This window comes from Haemaphysalis longicornis, unplaced genomic scaffold (genome assembly GCF_048455015.1).
Source record: "Haemaphysalis longicornis isolate Haplotype H1 unplaced genomic scaffold, Haemaphysalis longicornis Haplotype H1 scaffold_2, whole genome shotgun sequence".
Taxonomy (NCBI): Eukaryota; Metazoa; Arthropoda; class Arachnida; order Ixodida; family Ixodidae; genus Haemaphysalis; species Haemaphysalis longicornis.
Window position 1 is genome coordinate 180,242,162 of NW_027526295.1, and position 14,912 is coordinate 180,257,073.

The following is a 14,912-nucleotide window of genomic DNA, read 5'->3' on the forward strand; positions in this document are numbered from 1 at the left end:
GTGCTCGCCACAATAAGGTTGGTCTAAACTTCGAGGAAATATTTCTAGCATTTCCCCCAAAGCCTTTTCGTCTTTTTCAGGCTCTATTTTCTTTCCACTGCAACTTGATTCCCAGATTACCGTAGCTGGTTGGTCATTAATTATACCTGTGCTGCTCCATCCTCATCAGTTTGCAGAGCACATTGTGTTGCCCTGTTCGCTTGAGTTTAACGTGTACCTTTATTCAGGGAAATATATCCAAAAATCGCATACTTTTCCGAAAATTGCCACACGGTTTATGGGGTGCTCTGGAGATGGATGACACTATGCAAGCAGTCAGCGATTGTTGCCAAAAAAACTATGACCAGCAACAGCAGCGTCAACTGAGACTATCAACAGTTAGGGTTTGGCTAGCCTTTGCAAGTTAAGGCCTGCAAATGAAGGTAAGCAGTGTTTTGACAGAAAATTTGTTTTTACAGTAACTGGCATGAAAAAGTTTGAGCACCCTGAAAGACCTAGTTGTTTTTTCTTGCGAAACTTCACATAATTTTCCACACACACACACAAAAAAAGTGCAAGTATTCTACAAATACATTAGTTTTCAGACATCTAATGGCTTGGGAATTAGGTTTTTCAAGTTACTAAAGGCTGCTTGATTGCAGTGTAGGACATAAAACTTTGGCATTCACTACTCAGGAAAAAATCCTAGGTAAAGGTGGATATTTACTAAAAACGTCTATTATGCGGCTAACGCGATGAGCGAGGACACAGTGAGCAATTTTACACCTTCCAATATGCATGCTCTCTGATTTTAAGGTAAAGCAGACTCCGGAAAGTTGACAAAATGTTTCAGGTGCCCGTAAAAAAAAAAAAAATTACACAAGCATTTCTTTTACTTCTGCCCACAGGCTTGGTTTGTTTGCAATGGACGATACATGTGTCGGCTGAACGAATATTTTTTGTTACCAGAGATTTCCATATTTGGGGCCTCATTGTACGTACCAGGGCAAGGGCAGGCAGGGGTCTAAGCAGAGAGATGTGGTAACAAGTTTAGAAGGTGGAGAACATCTGATGCGATTGACTGATTGATTTGATTGATTGTAGGGTTTCACGCGCCGACGCAACACAGGCGATGAGGCGTGTCGTAGTGGAGGGCTCCGCACTAATTTTGACAACCTGGGAATCTTTAACGCACACACGGGCGTTTTTGCATGTCTCATGCGAGATCAGAGCAGTAAAATTGCCCTTGTTCTGTGCTCGACACCCACAGGCTGAGGGGACGATGACACCTCCCTCACCCCTTCCGATACTGTGTGTACTCACGAGGCCAACATTGGGCTCAGGGCCGCGCTGGATCCGCCAAAGGAGGTGCGCCCTCCCTTGGCGGCAGACAGGAGGGGCTTGCTGCCCTTGTTGCCGCCAGTGATGCTCTCGACGGCCGACTGCTCCGGGGTGCTGGTCATCACCGCCAGCGGGGGGTTCTCAGTGCAGGGCGTGCTCGTGGTCACTGTCGAGCGCACGACCAGCAGGGGCGCCTGCGCAGGCGACAGGCAGCCCGCAGGCAGCGGCTGCATGGACAGCCTGCTGGCGGCGGCCGGTCCACCCCCCCCAACCACCTGGGGGTTAAACGGCGGAGAGATTAAGTGGCGAGGCAAATAAGGACAACTCTCCGTGGGCGAAAGAGGGCACAGCATCAAATGTGCTCACAGGTGCGTTTGTCTGAACTGTATTTCCGTAACAATGCCACTGTACCAGATATGTTTAGTGTCACCCTGCCTCCCGCTTAGTCAGTGCCCTTTTTTTTGTTTTTTGGTGTCGTACCTTAAAAAAAAATCAAACGGCAATGATTGAAATGAAAACGCAAAACTATCGATCAACCGAAACAAAACTCGTTCATTTCGCTGAGCTTTATCCAAATGCAAATGTTTGAGATACGTTATTGCAGATCATTCTTCTGCAATTAGCAAGTAAGTTTACATTCAACGGCTGCCCACTCTGATGTGGAGTGGACCACGCACAGCTGTCCGATGAGGGAGGGCGACAAATTTTCAATGCGGCGCAGGGGCACATTCAACACTTTATCCCTGGCCAACAATAATCTCTCCATACCAAGGTAGGACACTAACCCTTGTACGGTAAAAGCTTGTTAATTCTAACTCCAAGGGGTGCCCCCTCAGTTCGAATTACTGAAAGTTCAAACAAACAAAAGTGAAGCACAAAAGCCGTACAATGCGATTGTGCAGCAGTAGATTGAATGCTTGAAAATGGGCACGACTGAAACCTGCCTTTTATGCTTGAAGGCAAAAAATAGCACTTATTTCTTTAACGAGCGAATGTAGCAGAAGGCCTCCTTTTTGTGTACTCCAAATCTGAAGAACAGCCGGGTAGCATTCCATCCGGTCATTGCTTCCAAGCGATGGCTGCACTGGTGCTCCGTCCACCACCTTCGCGTGGTCACTCGCAGCGACAAGCTTAATGCTTCTTACCTCAGAAATGATGCCATCTATCAGCCCGCTGCACACTCTGAACTCGTGTCCACAACGACGTAGTCCGCAAAGAAACTCTTTCCAAAACGCCCGCTATGTGGGTTTTAGACTGCTTTTACCTAATTTAACTTCTCTCTCTGTTTTTTCCCTCCTTCCCAGAGGCACGCTACCTCGTGTGTAGGCAGCGGGGCCCGTTTCTCTGGCCGTGCACAAGGCCCCAAGCTGCCCGTGCGGTGGCACGCAGTTGGAATTTTCTGTTGAATTAACGGGATTTTCAATACATAAGCATCTATGGAGACTAGGCCGGGCCAAATCGTTCAGTTCAAATGAACGCACTTTTACTGCAACTGATTCCAACTGCACATAGGCAGTCCGTCACCAGGATGCACAGCATGTACTGAAAGCCATGCATTCGTTGTTCGTATTTGAATGCATCTAGGTAGTACAACTTTACCAGTCATGGGCACGTTACCAAAAAAAGTGACAGTGTTACAGTTACAGTTACATAACCCAAAAAAGTAACTCTGTTACAGTTACAGTTACGAAGTTTCCAAAAGTAACTAGTTACAGTTACAGTCACTGTAAAAAAGTAATGCCGTTACTTTCCCGTTACTGTATGAAACTAGTTATTAGATAACAAGATTTAGCTTAGTAAACAGAAACGTACGAAGGCATGGAGCCCAGGCAGCAGTTGCACTTACTCTGTGTCGACAGAAATGGCTGCCAAACGATCAGAAAAAGTACGAACACAGAGGCCGAACTTATACTATACCGAGCTTGAGGACAAAACAGACGAAACAATCAATGTCAACTAAATTTATTTTCACCTACAGTGTTGTCGCTTGACCGTCTTGCATATTGAGGGAGAAGGGGAAAAAGGGGATGGGTGGTGGATCGCCAGAAGGCCCTTTGGAGGAAAAGGGAAACGGATGTGGGAGTACTTCGGTTGTCGAGGGGTTTTTGAAAGATACTAAAAAACAGCGCTGCGTTAGCATTTTATTTCGTACTTGTCGAAGACGGGGACCAATTTGAGCTATTGCCGAAGAGACGTTTGTCCGTAAGCCCTCGGAGCCGTTCTCCCGCCCCAACCCCCAATCCCCGGAATGAGCCAAGGTTATTTCCAAAGGGAATAGAAACTGAACTGGACGCTTTACTGTTTTTTCCTGCACCACCTGTCCTCACAAAGGCGATTTTTGTCACCTCGACCAGGAAACACTGTTCTCCCAATCCCAGCCTTTCACAGCAACCCCATCCCCGATCCCAGAGCCCTCTCCCTTCGTTTGCTTTGAGGCGTAGGCCGAACGAAGCTCGCCCAAGTATTCTTTGCACCCAACATTCAGAAACAGATGTAGCTACAGTATTTGTTTCTGCCCCAGCTCTGGAAACGAAGTCGCGAGGCTTTCCAAGAATATTTCCTCGTGTAGCGGCAGTGTGGTCAGGCGTCTGCCGGCCAAGATGCTGGGTGGTGTGTTGGGGTCGTCGTATGTGTGAAGGGGTGTGGAATTAATTACTTCCTCGACCTCGTTCAAGCACTGTTGACAGCTCGACGAAGCCTCTAGACCAGGGGTTCCAAACACGTGGTCCCAAACACGACCAGGGTTCTCAAAAGCGCACAATGGTTGCAACCAACTGCGACTTGTGAATTGAACACTCTACAGTGCGCACAGGGCTGGACGAGCACGGGGACGCCGAAAGGCTCCTTGCGGCGTTATATGACCCCACAAACGGGGCCACACGTCGCTAATGAGAAGGCGACGCATTGACTTGAGTTTTCCAGGCTTCCGCGAAAGTGCAAAGGATTCAGTACGTTGTGCAGTGTTTGTGGGTGTTCTTTTTCCTGTTCGCCTTTGTGTCAAACACTTTTACTGCGCTCCAGATGTGGCGAAAATGGTGCAGCCGCGCATCGTACTCCAAGTTCCAATGTCAACATGCGTCCACGTGCGCTTAGGCCCGTGTCGCAGCGTGATTTATGGTCTGGGTGCAAGCGACATCGCGCTGCTTAGCAAAATTTCGAGCTCTTAGCTGACCGTGTGGGACACCACGCACACGTGCACACAAACATTTCTAGTGCAGCTGTTTCTTAACCATGCGAAGGGAGTGAGCTGGCATACATGAAGTAACGATGGCTCTGCAGAATAAAGCCCGAAAAAGTGGAAAGCGCAAACTGTACACCGGCCGTAAACGAGTGTTGCTGTTGGATAATTTTTCATAGAAATGAAGTAACTGTAACGGTATTCCTTGTTACAGTTACTCCATAAAAAAGTAACAGCGTTACAGTTACAAGTTCCTCTAACTTAAAGGTGACTAGTTACAGTTACAAGTTACTGAAAAAAGTAACTAGTTACCGGTAACGAGTTACTAGTAACTAGTTATTGCCCAAGACTGAACTTTACTAGGCCTACAACTTTTGCAAGGGCATGCGTCATTTTCGCTTTGCAATGCCTCAATAACCGCATTTGTGTCCTGTCCCCATTTGCATTTACCTGAGTGCAGCTTTCTGTAGTCTCACTAAGGTGCCGTAAAGGGACACTGAAGTGAATTTGCCAAGCTCCCGTTTTTGCTTGCACTGCGTAGACTGGCTCAAATGAACACACTTTTCATAATTTCTCCGGGCGATAAGGAAGTATTTATTTTATAAAGTCTGAAAGAAGAATAACTACCATGTGCGGTTTGCGGCGGCTGCACCAACTAACCGCAGTGACGCCAGGTAATGGTTCTACGTGATTGGATGATGCCCAAGATTAGCATTCAAACAAGTTTCGGGTTCGGTTCTGTGAAACAACATGCTTGGCATCCGACATTATCGTTGGATGGGCATTCTCAATATCTCAATAACTGCTATACCATGCTTCTGTCATGTTGTCGGCTGTAAAATGCCTCAGATAAGCCTACCAGGATGGCTTGGATTCATAGCAATCACTAGCCGAGGCTTATGCAATGGATGAACGTCCTCCACATCCCCACAGACGCTCAAATGCCATGCGCTCTTCCCCCATATTTGGAGCTTGCCTCCCTCATGCCTGTATCGTAAAAACCGTGTTCGCACCAGGCCAAGGGTCTGCTGATTCTGGCCTGTGCCCACTGCCCGCAAGCAGTCGGTACTTACGGCAACAGCACGCCAATGAAAACTCGCTAGCGCGTCAGTGTCAGTCTGCGCGCGTTCTGCGGACTCGCTCGTGCAGCAATGAACGTTGCGGCCCAAAAATGATGAATTCAGTACAGAAAACATCGGCCGCAAACAAAAAAACCAACTTACAAAAAAAAAAAAAAAAAAAAGCATGTACCCTCGGGGATTCGAACTTGCGACTTGCAAAGTAACATGCTATAGCGCTCCAGACCACTCGGCCACAAGCCAGCGCTGCCAGTGTTGGAAATATAAGGTGTATAATGTATAACCAGCTTTAAATTTTTATTTAGCTTTAGCATTTCAAGCAGCTTAGATGACTATTTGTTGTACAGTGCTAGTGCAGTAATCGTCTCCCAAATTTCCACAATATCGCGTGTCTAGCAATTACATTTCTTAGACGGAAAAGCGTTCGCAGATGTGTGGTCGTGATGCTGACCGCTGTGCTTTGCACTGTCCCCTAGCGCAAAAAAGTTTTTCCTGCGCCCTAGTTTTACGCCGTACGGTAGTTTACACCGTAAGTTGCAGTTGACTTTATTTCCTTAGTACCTATATTAACTTTACTGACTCTTCTCCCGCCTTCAACTGGCCTTAGATTTTCCTACTACCGTACCAGCCAGTGAAGCGTCGCATGTGCGCTTGTGCAGTGTGTGTGTGGAGGGACCTGGACTTGGAGCTTGATGCAGTGTACAAACTAGCAAACTAAAGAAAGGCACATTCTTTCATTCACAAACGTTTCGTGGCTTAGTTTTAACTGAGCGAATGAACTGCAATGACCCGTCGGCGGCCGGCGGACTAAACGATGGGCCGACTGACTCTGTCGGAAGGTCGGCGAGCCGTGCAGTAGCGCAGTCAAGCAACGTCATTTTTTCCATACGTCACACGAAAAGGCCACAGAAAATGGGCGAGGATGCAGAGAGGATGAAAGCCTTTTTGAATTGATTTTTCTACTAAATAAATTTGCATAAACGAACCCAGAGTGGTCGAAACATGGCCTAGGGACTCCGGACTACAATTTGGGCTCACTTAGTAACCCCGCAATGTTTACAAATCACTTCCGCGTCCCTTTAAAAACGAAAAAATACATTCATTCTTAGCACAAAAAAATAAGCCCGGATTGCCACCTTCCTGCACAAGGAGCTAGAGCAAGTTTTCTGATGAAGCTGAAAATACCGTTATTGCCAAATACGGAAACCTGGACATTAGTCTAATGTAACAACAGCCTGAATGCAACTTGGCCTACATGGAAAGACAAAAACTAGAAACAACGTCTTATCCAAAAATACTACAGCCTTCTTCAGGCATATGCTGGGAACAAGGGTTCACACTCCAAATTTTCAGACCTTAATGTCGTCTCCGACATTGTCGATGTTGGTCTTGTTGACGAAGTTGACCAGAGGATTGCTTCCTTGGCACATGCTGAAGTTCTCGAGAGATGAGACGCTGAAGATCTCTGCAGGGTTTGGCGAATCCCCTGATACAAAAACAGCAAAAAAATAAAAAGCTAAGGTCAATCGCTTCGCACTAGAAGATAGTAAATGCAAACAGTAAAACTTTCTCAAACTAAGCTGGTAAATTATTTACCCTAGTATGTCCACATCGAAGTCATCACTTCTTAAATTTCTTTTTCATACTGCACCCATAGAATGTCGTTAGCAGGCTGTCAATACATTCGAACACAAATTCTAAAACTATGCTTGTCATTTTTAAACCTTCTGGTGCCATCCAGCCATGATCAAGTACACTTTTGCTTTTTGTACAGTCCATGTTTTGTCAGCTAGGCAGTGACATTTAAAGGCCAACTGAACTCAAAATTCTGACCTCTTGCAAATACTATTTCTGTATAGTCTGCTGAAAAAGAAAGCAAGATGCAAAATACAACAGCTGAAATACGTGTGTGAATGCCGCAAGCGGTCAGCAAAAAACGGCAATTTTGAAACCGAAACCGAGGAAAGCATGGTCATCAACATGACATTGCAGCCGTCCAGCGAGCAGCCGGACGGCCACCAGCTCGGGAGCAAGCCTGCGCGCAAGCTCTACGCGCTCCCGGGGCTGCGAATGAGTGTAGCATTCGCAGCAGAGCTCGACCGGTTCTCTAGCTACATGGCTGGGCAGAGGAATTAGCCCCGGACGGCCGCAGCATCACAGCCTACTACTTTGTCACAGGACTACTTTGTCCAATGGCATGCACAACTGAAAGGGTGGAAGCATAGCTGAAAAACAGCTAGAGCTGAGACTTCTTCAGAATTTAGTTTTCTTCAGAATTGCACTAATACGCGTAATGAAGTACTTGCAATTCCGAAATGCCTTTGATTGTCCTCCCTTTTTGAGATGTAAGCATATCTTTGACATTTCCTGTAAAGCTTGCTAAATATTTCTTTTACTTCGCCAAAAAAACTGCTTAATGTAGTCTAAAAAACTAATAATTTAAAATTCCATCTATTTACTTTTATTTTTATATACCTTGGTATATTTTGCGCCCCAACAGTTTTTGCGGACAAATTTTTTTTTGAGCTGCTAAACTGCCGGACCTAAAACTTCTCTAAATTTTTACTAAGGATGTTGCTAATACACGTAGGAAGACTATATTTTGAAAAACGTTATTTAAATATCTTCATTTATTTTGAAGGCTTTCCAAACATTCTTCTATCTGAAAAATTACACTTGGATTTAAACTCCTTCCTTAATTCTGTTCATTTTTATGCTCCTTGTATGTTTTGGGGAAAAATTGTCTTTGCATTAAAAAAAATACTGCTGGAACTGACCAAAAAAACTTTTTACTTTTTTTCTCAGGGTTTGAGAAGGTTTCAAGTGATCTTTTGAAGCTGACAAACTGCTTAGGCTAGGATTTCAACTTTTGCTGAGGGTATTGCTAACACTACATGCAGAAAGACTGCGAATTCAGTTTTTTGTTGTTTTGTGTTAAGGTATAAAGCATATAATTAAAAGTCAGAATTACTTAACTTCCTTTTTATGTGCTTTGTATATTTTGCAGTCTAACAGCTTTAGCCCAAAAAGAAACCTTACTGGAACCCACCAAAAAAGGTCATTTTTCCCAGAGTACAGAGTTAATGCAAACCAAATAGAACATAATACACAGAAGCAGAAAAAAACAATTCACAGACACATAATTGATGCCCACTTTCGTATGGAAAAAGAAAAAAAAACTGAGTTATCAAAGCCGAAACAAATGGATCTTTGTATGCCTTGGTTAATCGTGACATGTGGTGGGTGATGGGCGACAACTGGTGATCGAGGATCCAGAACAACAAAGCACACAAGGACAAATGATGACACTGTTAAAGCCATACATTCAAGGCAGGTCAACCTACCTAGGTTTATCAGGGACTCGTATGAAGACCAGAGAAACGGATTCAGCTTCAGGCTTTTCCTAAAAAAAAAAAAAAAAAAAGAGGTGGTGCAAAAGCATTGTCAAGAATAAATGCGACTACAGTGCCCTCACAAAGATGCAAAGAAAAAGCAATTCTGCCTTATTAAACATGCATTTCCCTCACAAAGTGTTACTCCACCTGTGTCCCAATTCGAGTACATCTGGCAAGACTCGAAACAAAACATTTTTTTAACACACCATCAGTTTATTACGAAAGGTAGCAGCTTTGCCACGTAACTCCCACATGAAACAGACAACATTACCTCTAGTTGACACAGAACTTGTCATGCCTCAACCAGGTTGGAATACGGCTGAAGGGCCTGATGGTTCCAACATACATCGAAGAGTGAATTGCAAGCCTTCACACACAACTTAAACTGCCTCCTATCACTCTAGTTTGCCCTGCATGCACCCTGCCACAGCCTAACAACAATGAACGGCAGCCAAAAAAGCTTCACGAAAGGAGCAACCACCTTTCGTGCCTCCATTTCCTAGCAAGGATAGCCTTTGGCTCTAAGCACTAACCTTCAAACTTTGATACATGTAATTCCGGGTATATTAAATTATTGCACATATCGAACAGGCCAAACATCCCCTTGGAAATCCTATGCGCCTTTGTACGCGTGTATAGAACTCTCGTCCACCGCCACATTCAATATATCGAACACCGCACTGCATGTGCCTTTGCAAGTGCACTTCTTTTAATGGAGTTTTAGATGATGACGACTTCTTTTGAATCGCGTCGCTTGGGTGGCCTTCAACACCTGCTCGATGTGCTATCATGGGGATAGCCTCATGACACCGAGCCTACAGGGTGTGATTGAGAGAGAGAGAGAGAGATAGCTCTTTATTAGAAGAAAGCAGAGAGGTCTGCAGGCATGTATTCGCCTACATGCTACTCTGCGGGGATGGGGTGGAGGAAGTAAAGGCCCTAAAGGAAGTAGGGCGAAAGAGAGGGGAAAAAAGAAGAGGTAAAAAGAAGGCAACATGGAGTGTTCCGTGGGTCACGTAAAAGTCCAGGTGTTCTCACAGGATGACGATGTGGAGTTCTACAGTGTCTCTGCGACGCCGATGTCGTGTAAATATTCAAACAGTGCATCTAACACTTTTCGCTGGGATGATGGAGATGACCAAGGTCCAAGAAGAGCTTTCAATGATAAAAGTCCATTGTTAAGGCACTCGATCTTCTTGGCGAGGTCGTTCCTTTCCTGTTTGTACGCCGGACACTCTAATAAAACGTGTTCAGTAGTTTCTGGCAAACCACAGTTATCACAGTAAGGGTTTGTGGTTTGACCGAGGCGATGTCGGTAGGAGTTCGTAAGTGCTGCGTTGAGGCGCAGCCGATGGTAGAGCGCCTCAAGTCGACGTAAGATTCGCTCTGGGAGCCTCATTCTCAGGTCAGAGTCTATGTCATACAGAAAAGGGTGGTGAGTTTCGGGAAAAGACCAGAGACGGTTTCGTTCCTCTAAGGCAAGCTGCTTCGCTAGTGCTGCAGCCTCGTGCTTTGTAAAGAAAATTTTCCTTACATTGCGCAGTTGTAGCCCTCTGCGAGCCGCCTCGCGAAAGGGGTCGGGGGAGGGGAAATCGACAGGAGGCATTGTGACCCAGCGACGGCTCTGCTGGCACAGAGACCGGCGCAGGCGGTGCGTGCTTGTTTTGTTCACGACAGCATGTCTTTGGAGCCATATGATCCCGAAAAAATGGTAGAATTCGGATTTAAAGACGAAGGAGGCGGACATCATTACACTGGTAGAGGCCAGTGAAAAGTCATCAGTTGCAGAGGCAGCGCAAAGTCGAAATTCCTTGCAGCCCGTCTGAGCCAAAAACTGCACAGCAAGAAGACATAAAGCGAAGGCAGTGCAGCCCGACCATTCTGGAGCATGTCGTGTGCGTGTCCCTGCAACTGGTTCTGAAAAGCGGCTGCGTTGCGGCTCCAGGCGAGAGGTGTTCGGATACAATTGACAACGGTGTTGAGTGCCTCGAAAGTGAATTAGACAGCTGTCAGCATTCCCACGCGAAATTCCAGGTGCCACAGCAGCATGCAAGTTCGTAAGTGTTGACGCCATCGTGTAGGCTGCGGCAGATCGCAACGATGTGCCGATTGCGGTGGGGATCGCCGTTACTGACAAATTGGACCATATTAGCGACCCTGATGACAATCCCTAACCCCTACGGCAGCCGAGCTTGCTTCAGCTTTCAACGGAATTCGTGCGGCGGTGCAGTGGAAAACACCATTCTTATTTGAATGTCCTTAGTGAGCTTGAAAGCAGTTTGGTGACCTTCATGACACAGAAGATAATGCAAGTGAACCTCACAGACATTTTTGTTCTAGATAAAGTGCGGTGTTCATCGCGCTGTGTTTTTTATTTTCCGCGCTTTGAGGAACAATCTCAGAAAGTGGTGCCTGGAGTTTTTGGATAATCTTCAGATGGGCCTATTTTATATTTCGAATTATCGATAAATCGAACTATTTCGAGATCCCCTTGGAGTTCGATATCTGGGATCAACTGTATTTTGTTTACGTTATAAATATGTGCTTGATAGGCATTCATGATAGAACTGTTAAAGTTCTTGCAATACTGTACGAACTCCTTGCATTTTCACTCCACCTGAAATTCACTGCTTTATCTGTGAACCGCCTTGCATTTTAATAAATGAATGTTATAGCCACTGCTTAAAATTTAGCCAAGAGAAAATTCACACCAGTTTAACACTGCACAATACTCGCTAAACCAAAATGCAGTCCCAGCAAAAAATGCTGGAAACAAAATGGACCACTCAACTCATTTTATCCTCATGAAATATTTCACTACACCTATAAAGCTATGTATAGGCAGCAAGGAGCTGACATTATGGAACCACAGAAGCTCCATTCTGCAGACATGAAATTGAGAATTTTCGGAAGCGACAGCTTTTTTATCAATGCACTGATTTTTAGGAGGTAATTATTTTCCTCAAGTGCTTTACGCAACTAAGAAAATGTCATGCAAAAATTTTGTAACTGTGCCCTTAATTTTTCGTGTCCCAAACTTCCCAAACTAACACAACACCCAAACTGCTCTCAAGCAAAACTTGCATAATCCAACCACCACAACAAAATCTGATGTGTCAAGTGAATAACTGCTCACAACCAGTTCTCCATTTATAAGGCACCCAGCTAACAATGAGGAGAAATGGGTTTTGAAATTATTTCAGTACTGATGAACAGTGTTTAAAAAAACCTTAACACAAGTTTTACTAGTGTCAATAATTGAATTCCATCTGTGTCCGGTTTTTCCTGCGGCGACACAATCCCAGTTTCCTTTTTATCCTCCAGCCAACCATTTTCGAATGGAGACCAAGAAAACATACCGGCACATCAGTGACATTGCTCAATAGAAACACAAAAACATACTGGTACATCAAAAAATCTGGGCGGTTTTGAGCACCGAAGCTATGCCTGGGCTATGGAAGTGTGCCTGTTAAGAAAGAAGAGGCCACTTAGCAACAACCTCCAGTTAGTAGTAGAGTAGAGAGTAGAGTTAGTAGAAAATAAGGAGGAAGTAGTAGGTGTGGTGAGATCAGAGAACACCTGGCCCTAGTCTCGTTCTCATGTTATTTCACATCTTGGTGCCGAAAACCCTTTGCTCGACGTTCTCCGAGCTTGCCATGAACCACCAGGAGAAGGAGCAACGGCCAAGGACTGATTGAAGCACGACAGACCCGACAGGCCCGACAAACGAAGCTGGTCAACAAAGTGAAGGCAGTGCTCCAATGTTCAACTTTTGGTTTGGTGAGCCTTCAGAACTTGCTTGAATGTTTGACTGCATGCGACACTGAACTGCGAGCCATTCACGCCAAGCGTGACCCATTAATTTCCGTGGAGATACTTGAGACCAAACTTCAGGCTGTCTTGCAGAACGAAGACAAAGCCATCGACATGTTATCGACTTTACGGACCGTGATAGGGACTCCAGAACCAGCATCACACACACACTACACACAGTGGTGGCTTAGATGATCCAGCCTCTCAAGATGACCTTCAGTCTGCCATTTGTTCCGGTGGACCACGATTACCGAAGCTTGACATAACGCCCTTTCGAGAAGAAATAAGTAAATCGCTTCCTTTTTGAAAACAGTTCGAAGCGACCATCGACAAAAATCTTGCATTAACAACAACAGACAAGTTCCATTACTTAAAAAAGTATTTATTGGGGAGGCAGCGCCAGCCATTGCTAACCTTCAGACGACAGAAGCATGCTACCAAGATGCCATAGACATGCTTCGCTCAAGGTTAGGCGACCCTTTCTGCATCGGGCAAGAACATCTTTATCGTCTGCGATCCCTGTCAGCTCTCAAGTCGTCCCCTGACGTTGCCAGACTGCAAAGACCTTACAACACCCTGCAAAGCCATATCCGTGGATTAAAAGCCTTGAAGGTGCCTACTACACCTTCGCTGCTTAACGACATTTTGCTCCGGAGCCTTCCACCAGACATCATGATTGAGTACCATCAACGTCGAGAGACCACCGAGCCACCTTTCAATAAAGCACAAAACTAATACGCAACAGCAGCTGACAAAAGGCTACAAGACTTAAAGAAGCCATAAAGACAAAGCACAAGTTCGTTTTATTCGAAAGATTTGGTGTTTTACATTGCCCCCAGCGCTTGCCCGGCAGCAAACGATAGTTTATTCACTTAGAAATTAATCAGTTTATGTTAAAATTTTGATTCTCCCGCCTAATTCTGTGTTTTGTGAGGTCGTCTGCGATGACGTCAGAAAAGCAGGCCTTGAAGTGAATGCGAACGTGGCACTAGGCATCCAGCAAACTACAGAGCCTTGTTTACCATCAGTCCTCCCAGATGGCGCTACCATACCGTGGCTGACCTTTGCCCGCCTTTGCTTTGTTTCTGACCGTATTGCGCTTGGCTTGTTTTTATTATGGTAGAAAGTACTCGTGTAGTGAAACATGGGGTATACTTGACAAACAGGGTCACGTAAGACAATGCCACTTACGCTAACATTTCCTGTATCGTGTCAGACAAGCTGAAAGCGCCATACTGCTGTGCAGCTATGACAAGCCAAGTGTGCGCAGTACCAACAACAGCACGCTATAGTACTTCAATATTTACGTGTACTGTCGTAGCTTCCGTGCTTACCCCACCATTGTTACTTCTATGAAATGAATATATGCTTTACATTAGCGAAAATATCTCCTGAAGGAAGAATATAAGCCCTGCATAACTTGCATTTGCTTTTGTCAGCCTCCGCTAATTGCAGAGCTGTTTGGTATGACATCATAGGTTCTGTTGCGGGAAATGAGCTGGTAAGTAGCAACGCCATTGCCGTTTTTCCTAATTATGAAGCTTATTTGAGCGAAGTTTACATTAAAAGTGGTGCCAGTATGATTCTAACGAGACAATCTTTCGAATGAACCAAAGTCATGTTTTGTCTTCATGGCTCCTTTAATATCTTTCATTCAAGTGGCAGTGGAGAGCAGAGAGAAATGCCAGATGATATTTGACAGAAAGAAAAAAAAAAGCGCTTTAACATGAACACAGACCAAAATAGAAGTGTATTTTGCCGGCCACATCCTCCAACAGTGTCGATATTTTAGAATACTCAAAATTCGCATGCAAAGGTAAACTACTGCTGCTTTTGCCAGAGTAACACTCATGAAACTGAGCAATGCAGGTCAAAGATGACGGTCCATAAAAAAAGCGATATTCTTAGAAGTCCGCTGCTTCAAATGAACAGCCAAGGGACACTGCTCAAAGGACTGCCAAAGACGAATTTCATGCTCTAAATGTCGACGGAGGCACGCTTCATCGCTACGGTTGCAGTCGACAACCGGAAATTACCCACCAAAACTGACTCGGATAAGGTATACTATGCGGCTGCGGACTTGGGCACAAACGTCAAGCATAGCAAGACCCTACTGTTGCAGATCTT

At 45.1% G+C, this 14,912-nt stretch overlaps 1 protein-coding gene across 2 annotated transcripts in view; it reads right to left on the bottom strand.

Moving 5' to 3' along the window:
* The window catches only part of Cdc27 (cell division cycle protein 27), a 42,937-nt gene that overhangs the window by 19,354 nt on the left and 8,671 nt on the right, over positions 1-14,912 (bottom strand). For both annotated transcript variants that reach the window (XM_077698825.1, XM_077698824.1), the window contains exons 4-6: positions 8,922-8,980; positions 6,933-7,063; positions 1,303-1,595 (exon numbers count right to left, since the gene is read on the bottom strand). In XM_077698825.1, the coding sequence (XP_077554951.1) occupies positions 1,303-1,595; positions 6,933-7,063; positions 8,922-8,980 (483 nt within the window). The remainder of the gene's footprint in view (positions 1-1,302; positions 1,596-6,932; positions 7,064-8,921; positions 8,981-14,912) is intronic.